Genomic DNA, 8,434 nt, shown 5'->3' with positions numbered 1-8,434 from the left:
CAATTATTCCCATGTGGCACAAAATCAGATATTTCTCATTTGCATGTATACAGTTTTGTAGTCTATCTCTATACCGGCAATTTATATCGTGCACCCTGATCCAATACACACAATTTCACTTCATAATGTACAAAATTTATGTTCATAATACACAGAATCCATGTTCATAAACGCATACACATTGACATGATATAATGAGCATATATACATATTTTGACTTCATAAAGTACAGAATTTATGTTGATAATGCACATAATTCATGTTCATAATACACATACACATAAACACGGTATAATGAGCATGAATTAAACACTTAACATAATACACAGAATTCATGTTCATTATATCATGTTTTTGTGTATGTGTATTATGAACATGAATTCTATACATTATAAACATAAACTATGTACAATATGAAGTCATACTCTGTATATTGGATCAGGGTTCACAATGCACTGTAGACCCTAGCCCACGATATAACGATTGCTCTATTCCGCCTATACATCATACATTCATACCTCTATTGGCCCACATCTAAAGCTAGAATAGGTATATATGAATCTCCTACTATCATTAAATACTTAGAGCATATAACAGGGGATCAATTTACTGTGGAGTACATTGACTATTTCTTTTTTATGAAGATCATTTTATGGTATTAGGGGGAAATAAAAACTCATATATTTAACCAAATACCGATAAATCTCTGCACTTTATTGCAATTATATCCAAAGTTTTAAATTTTGACAACTTAATACCAAAGCATTTACATTTTTTAGTAATTTTACCCAATTATACTCAAGCCACCATTAAGATGACCTAACCCAAAATTGACAAGTTGGAGTATTACCCAATTTCTTTTTTATGAAGATCATTTTATGGTGTTAGGGGAAACTAAAATTCATATATATTTAACGAAATACCGAGAAATCTCATTAGCTTATTGTTGAAAAAAAAAAAAAAAAAACCTCAAATCTTTGCACTTTGTTGCAATTATATCCAAAGCTTTAAATTTTGATAATTAAACCAAATTAAAGCATTTACATTTTTTTAGTAATTTTACCCAATTATACTACTCAACCCACCATTAAGATGACCTGACCCAAAATTGACAAGTTGTAGTATTATTTGGAAACTAAGCACCCACATTGTCATATAATTAAATTTACATTATTACCGTAATTTTTTACTATATGCATGGTTCCCACGGGGTTCAAACCTATGACTTCTCATTTGGGAGAGTAACTCGAGGTCTTGACCACAAAATCTTTAGGATCTAAGAATCTAGTTATCTATTACTAAACAAAAAATTTAACATGAACAAAGAGGATTTTCAAAACACAACTTTAATTTATATGAAAGTTAAGAATTGTTGATATAGTATACATAGGTATGAGTTAGATGTGAAAGCAATAAGCATGCATAGAGTTGGTATCTTTTGCATGGAAAATAAGCACAGTATACATACAGTCAAAATATTGATAAAGGCCACAAGTGTAGACCACCTACGAAAAGAAAAAAACACTGCATCCCCACTTTCTTTGTTTTGTTCTCAGACTGTCTGCTCCATTTTGCATGCGTAGTAAAAGTTTTTCCTCACTATATCACAAAAGATCATAGCAAAGTACCAAAGAATCGGAAAAGAAAAAGGAATATACTTGAGGCCTGTTAACTTGGAGAAAAAATATTGTTTTTTTTTTCATTTTTTAGAAAAATATTAAATATAAATGAAAAAGTGAAGACTGTGTTTATGTTGAAAAGTGAAAAATGAAGAAGCGTTTTCCATTTATAAAAACTCAAAGTCACGGATCATGTCATGTTTACCTGTAATTTGATCATATATATATATATGTTTTCTTTCTTTTTAAAGTGACACCGTATTTTTTGTTTCTTGGTACGTAATTATACTTCTTTTCATTCAATTATTTACAAAATGACTTTTTTTGTTCTTAAATTGTATTAGGGTACGGTTAATGTTAAAATGCCACACCCTAGACAAGTGAAACTCGAAATGTAGCGACAATATAATTAAGAAACTAAATGTATTACGGAGTATTTTTCTATAATTCAGGGATGAAAAGAGCTATTTTTCCTTCTGTTTAATTTTTTTTAAAAAAAATCAATTCTACTCCCTCCATTTGGAGAATTCTCTATATGACAATTTTGGAAATTCTATTTTTTTTAAAGGAAAAATGAAAACCCCAATTTTCTTAAGAGGGACAAATTCTTCTGAAGCAATAGTCCAAATAAAAGGCTGTGTAATAAAAACCCAGAAAAGAAAATAAAATTAAAAAAAAAAAGTTATCTGGACATGTAACTTTAATTTCTTAATCATATCACTTATCAGGCTTCGAGTTACATTGTTTCTAATGGTGACATTCAACGTAACATAGAGAAATGAGCCAAAATCATCATGTTTAAGCAGCCTAAGAGCAATATATCTTTCATGCAAATCGAGTGAACATTTTCAAAAAGTATATTGACCATCAACTTGCAATTTGAACTCCATTAAGTTACAGAGGGAAACGAGGGGACATTTGGCAACAGTACGTAACGATATGATGGTAGTACTGTAGTAGATAAAGTTGGCACTCGCAATAGTGGTGGGCTTAGAGCATCTCAACAATGCTAACATAATTCTATGCGAGAAGAAACAATATTATTTTATTAGAGGGGATTGCAATTCAATCAATTCATTGAATTGCAATTTATTCATACAAAGGAAAGCAAAAAGAAAAGAATTAATTAGCTTAGATGTAGGATATTTGATTTGCCCGCATGCACAGCTCAACCGGTAAGTTTGAGAGCAAAGACCAGGGATCGAGCCTCACCAGCGTCGGAGCAACCTCTCTCATGCTTTGTTGAGGCGTGGGGCACTTGGGGTTGGGAATTCAACCTTTTGGGAGCAAAGGAAAGGAAAAAGGAAGAAAATGACATATTTGCCCTTGAATATTATTATACAATGACATTTTAATCTTTATATTATTTCTTCCCAATAATTATATATTCTCCATACCAAACAATGTAATTTGAATTTTTATTTTATTCCTACCTTATTCTTTTCCACCGAATTAAAATTCTATTCCCCTTTAATTCCTTCATTCCAACCAAACGTCATGTTAAGTGTTTTTGTGGTTTTTGCCATGACAAGAAAGAGAGGGAAGAGAAGAGGAAAAAATAGGGAGAAAAAAAAATAGGAAAAAGAATATGACAATAAAAGAAAAAAAATAAAGTATATTTACACGCCTAGTTGGCACGTACAGTGCACACGCCTGCCGCAAGCAGCGTGACAACTTTTTTCCTTTTCCCATTTAACAATTATTATTGTGTCCATAAAGTACATTATTTAGTATACTATCAAATAATGTACTTTTAATCTATTAAAAATGTACTTTGTATTCAGGAAAAATATTTAATTTGAGTATTGAAAATATATTATTTTGTATAATGTACATTCAGTACAAAATGTATTTTTTGTATATTAAAAATATTTTTTTTATGCTCCACATAATAATTTGTCCTCATTCAATAGGTCCCAAAAAAAAATTTTGTAATTGCATTTGAAAAAATTGTTAAAAAATCCCACTCCATCAGTGCAAAAGCCCACCCAAATAGTAATGAATAATTGTGAAATTAGCGGCACTAAGATTTTAGATGATACCCGCCTTGTGGGGGGCGGATGCACCAAATAATGTATTTTATACACAAAAATAGAGAACCCAAAATGTCTTCATATTGTCTTGTACATTCTAAAATAATGGGGATTATGCAAATACACAATGTACTTTATTTATATAAATAATGCACACTCAATCAGTTTATGCATGATGTTTGAATACATAATCAAAACAATGTACATTATGCTTACATTTCTATTTGAATAATCTTTAGAAATGAGCCTTTCTGTTTGAATAATCTTTAGAAATGAGTATAAACCCTAGGTAGTTGGAAATGTACTTTATGCATGTTGTTTGAATTCCAGATCCTCAAAATTGCAATTGGCCCAAGGAACCTTGGACCAAGGCTAAATGAAACAGGAATAATAAAGTAAAAACAGCAAATACCACTGTGACAGCTTGATTGAGCATGAATCATCTCAAAGCAGTGCACAATAGGTAAGCATATTTGCTCTACCTCATGTATAAAAGAGGGTGAAATAAAGAGCTTAGCTCTTTATACTTGATCCACATATATCCAATGTGTTCATTGTTGATAAACTATTAGAGTATGTCTCATATATAGACTCTTTTAAGGTCTGAAGAGTTCATGGTGAACATATGCCCTGATAAACCCTCTTTTTCCATCTTAGACAAAAGTTTATCAACTAAACGGGCACAGCCATGACGAGCCAACAACTTGGCAATCATCCTTGACATTGTGTAAAAATCATGAGTAAATCCTGGTTGATAAGAAACCCAGCAAAAGAATTGCCATGTTGTTTCTGCAGAGTTAAAGTTCCTGATCATCTTGCATACTAACCGAGTTGTCCACACAAATTTTGCATCCTCTAATGCTGATACCTCCTCGGGTTCCCAATGCTGCAATGCACTAGTCAAAGCAGCAGGGTCCAGCCATGGCTTCAATTGAAGTTGATCTCCAACATCTTCAGAAACACAGTCAGCATTTTCTTCCTCTTCATCATCATTATCATCCTCATTAACATCCATTGAATATGCAATACTCTTAATTCTCCTATCTGGAAGCATTTCTCTGATCAATTCATTGACACTTTCATCATAACCTGCCTCCTGCATTCGCTGGAATGACCATTGCAACCAGGCAATATTCCATCATCCCTCAGTTCATCAAACAAATCTTTGACAGCATCTAACTGAAAAATAAAATAAAATAAAAAATAAAGTAATCAGTATTACTTTTATATTAAAAAAAATTAGAAAATACTTTATTCCCCTCCAATATTTTCCCTCCTGATGTGGCTTTCATTCATTGGGTGACGAAAAACCTGAAAAATGAGGAATAACTAAGGGTCCGTTTGGAAACCCAAAAAATGACTACCAGAAGTAATTTACTGGATTTTCTCGTGTTTGGATATTCATTTTGGTCAATGGAAAAATGTCCAATTTGGCAAAAAATGTCTTCCTAAATTTTTAGTTGAAGACATTTTCCAGATTTTTTATTTTCCCGTATTCATCTTTTCAAACTAGTTTCCGGACTATTATTGTCACCGGTGGCATCCCATATTTATCTTCCTAAATTACTATTAATGTCTGTAACATGTTTCTGTCCTTTTCTTCTTGTTTTTGCAGACCGATGTCCTCAAAGTTCAGATTAACTGTCTAGGGTGCAGGAAGAAAGTGAAGAAACTCCTCAAGAAGATTGAAGGTATGAAACCTTCTTGTTCCGTCTTGCATGTTTTACTTTAGTACTCTAAAAAAAAAGCTCATTCTTTGGTTGCCTAAATTATAGTGTTGTATGGGGTTTCTACTCAGGGGTTTATCATGTGAGCATGGATGTTGAAGAGCAGAAGGTTACAGTATCTGGGAATGTTGATGCTAAAATAGTGAGCATGAGGCTACTTAAATCAGGCAAACATGCAGAGCTTTTGTCACTGCAAGAACTGGCAAACCAAGAAAAAGAACCTGAACCCCAATACAGAGATGGTGAGTACCAGAACCCAGAACTCCTCAATGGTGATTACCACAACATGGAACTTCTTAAGTGACTGAGTGATGAAAACTACCAAAATCAAGTTCACATCCAAATTTGACATGGTTCCACCTATCAGCTATTGGCAGAACATGAACATGAATAGCTACTATATTTGTGTAAATTGATCACCCTGTCCTAGTTTGAGACTGATAGACTATCAATAGCAAGAACATTATATTATAAAAAGAATCCTAGTTCGAGTCTGATAGACTATCAATAGCAGTAACATTAAATTATACGGAGTATAAAACATCAGCCTTTGGGTGTTTACTGTACCTACCAAGTATTCTCAAATTAATGCTGAAACTCTTTTCTGCATTAAATTCTACAAATGCCATCTCCATTTCTTCAGTCACCTTAAAGAGATATAGAATCAGTGTTAATGTTCAAGGAATTTCTTCTAGACAAAGATAATCAATGCATGCTTGTTAAAAATGGAATGATCAAAGACAATGATAGGACATTCATACATACAAAAGTTTGGATGCCAAGAAAAGACTACAACATAGCTAGCGCTTCCGGGCTTTCCTACGTCTAGATTCTACCTTCTGCCACTTCTTTCTCGGGACCACTTTGCTCTTCGGTTTTAACTTCAGTTCAGGAGAGAACTTATAGTTTGGATCTCTCATACGAGCTTGAATGTCCTTAAAAAACTGCATATTCAACTTCCTAGGTCCCCCCTGCCTGAGTTCAGCATATTCTGGCCCTGAAATGATGTTCTCAAAAGCCCCTATTAGAATGTCCAGATCACTCATGACCTCCCACACATTAATGTATCTACCATCAGGCCCCTTCTTCAATTTCTTAAGGGCATTTTCAACTGCAAGTTTCCTAGCTTGCTTTCCAGGCGATAACTCTTCTGGCTCCTCCTCATCTTTTAAAGCCTCAGAGAGTGTTCTATACTTTGGCTTTTCATCAAACTCAAACAGTTTATCTATATATTCATCACTCTTCTCGTTTGGATAAGCTTCTGTAGGAATGTCATCATCATCATCTCCTTCACTACCGGTCCACAGCGTCTTCTCTTCATCACTACCAGACCACACACTTCTTAGCTCATCACTGTCGTCTGCATCAATGCAATCTGAGTGCTCTATAGCTCGTTGTTTGGCCTTTCTGATTTCCTTCTTCAAAGAACTTGGCTCATTTTCAGGCTCACTCTCACCCTCACTTCCAGTCCATAAACAGTTATCCTCATCTTCCATTTCTTTAGCCCAAGTTTTCCTGAATTCCTTGGCTCCAGGTACACGACCCTTAAATAGATCATAGTAATGTCTACTGCGAGCATATGATCGCGCTGCTGCAAGAAATAAACAAATGGATAAAGCATTACTTAAAAAGTTCAGGCTACATATATATATCTATTTGATACATTAGTTTCTGGCTTAGGGCAGGACTAATCCTAAGCCCTCAAAAGCCTTGCCCAAGAGTAGCTGAATTCAGGTTATATTTCTCCTTCATCAGTTATGCTGTGAGAATCTAAACGCTTTCATTTTCAATTAATACACAGTTGAAGCAACGATATAGAAACTGCAGCTATTCAGAGAGTAAAAAGTTTCAATTTTTTCTGTGAGGAAAATTGACAAACAGGTAATCCGCGCTCAGAAAGAAGCCGCAAACCTTGGGCTTGAAGGAGATGGGAGAAAGCTGAGCCATTACGAAACGGGTTGCCTGCATTGGAGAATCCTTGCGTTGTGGCTATTCTGAAGATGGACGGAAGCGGCGACAATTGGTAGAGCCTTCTGCCTATCATTTTTGGTTTTCCGCCTAACCAAGCCTTTGCTAGCCAAGAAACAGGGCCCTTTTTATTATATAATTATAAGTATAAAATTTAAAATATATAGGGCAAGCGTCAAATAAGTCCCTAACTTTATATGAGAAGTCAGTCAGACCTCTAAATTTTTAAAAGTTATAATTAAGCTCATTAACATGTTATTTTCATTTTTCGAACATTGAAACCCAGAAACTGGTCATTGACCTATAATAACAGGTCATTAGGGTTCTAGCAAAAGTGACCAGCTGGTTGCCTTCTTCAAAAGCAGACCGGCGACTGCCGAGTTTAGTAGCTGGAGCATCGTAGGAACTAGTTAGAGTTTTGCCAAAACCCTAATGACCTATTATTACATGTCAATGATAAATTTTTGTGCTTCAATGCTAACATCAAGTAAAAAAGAAAAACTGAAGCACTAGATAAAACATTTTAGTAGGAAAGAAATGAAAAAATAAAGATGATGGTACTGATGGAGGTTGTACACTTTATTTCCCAAATACTATTGCACATGATACAGAGTACCCAACAGATCAGACACTTGTACTAGGATACACCCATCTATCAGCAAGTTACATATTTTGAAACACAAATTGGATGCAATGCTGCAAAACAAGCTCCCTCCCACTTAAGCCAATATACTGTTCAGATTCAATTATTGCCTTGATTGAGATCAACACACAATTTTACTTGCACTTGTGCACCTATTTTCACTTACAAGTGCAAGTAATTTACCTTGTTAACATTCATACACCTAAGTGCACCTAGTTATAACCTTAGGTGCAACTACATCTGGACACGTGGCGCGCTGCAAAGCGTTCTCAATTCTCTCCTAGGCGAGTGTTCTCACTTGAACGCGATCATATATATATATATATATATATATATATATATATATATATATATATATATATATATATATATATATATATATATATATATATATATATATATATATATATATATATATATATATATATATATATATATATATAT

The 8,434-nt window shown here is 33.8% G+C and overlaps 1 protein-coding gene across 5 annotated transcripts; it reads right to left on the bottom strand.

The window, feature by feature from the left end:
* Window positions 1–4,061: 4,061 nt before the first annotated feature.
* Window positions 4,062–7,448, bottom strand: LOC116012503 (nucleolin-like). 5 transcript variants are annotated; one of them, XR_004097144.1, is made up of 4 exons: window positions 7,291–7,448; window positions 6,141–6,970; window positions 5,951–6,026; window positions 4,062–4,831 (listed from the first exon to the last, which is right to left on the bottom strand). XR_004097144.1 is itself a non-coding variant. In XM_031252054.1 (2 exons), exons 1-2 carry the CDS (start codon window positions 7,421–7,423, stop codon window positions 6,180–6,182), a joined length of 924 nt encoding a protein of 307 aa, XP_031107914.1. In that variant the 5' UTR covers window positions 7,424–7,448; the 3' UTR covers window positions 6,041–6,179. The 5 variants fall into 5 exon arrangements, 1 of the variants encoding a protein (XP_031107914.1); XR_004097146.1 differs by having other exon boundaries at window positions 6,145–6,970; XR_004097147.1 differs by having other exon boundaries at window positions 5,951–6,016; window positions 6,145–6,970.
* Window positions 7,449–8,434: the final 986 nt, after the last annotated feature.

This window comes from Ipomoea triloba, chromosome 3 (genome assembly GCF_003576645.1).
Source record: "Ipomoea triloba cultivar NCNSP0323 chromosome 3, ASM357664v1".
Classification (NCBI taxonomy): domain Eukaryota; kingdom Viridiplantae; phylum Streptophyta; class Magnoliopsida; order Solanales; family Convolvulaceae; genus Ipomoea; species Ipomoea triloba.
The sequence above is the reverse complement of the archived record's forward strand: the minus strand, read 5'-3'. Positions and strand labels throughout refer to the sequence as shown.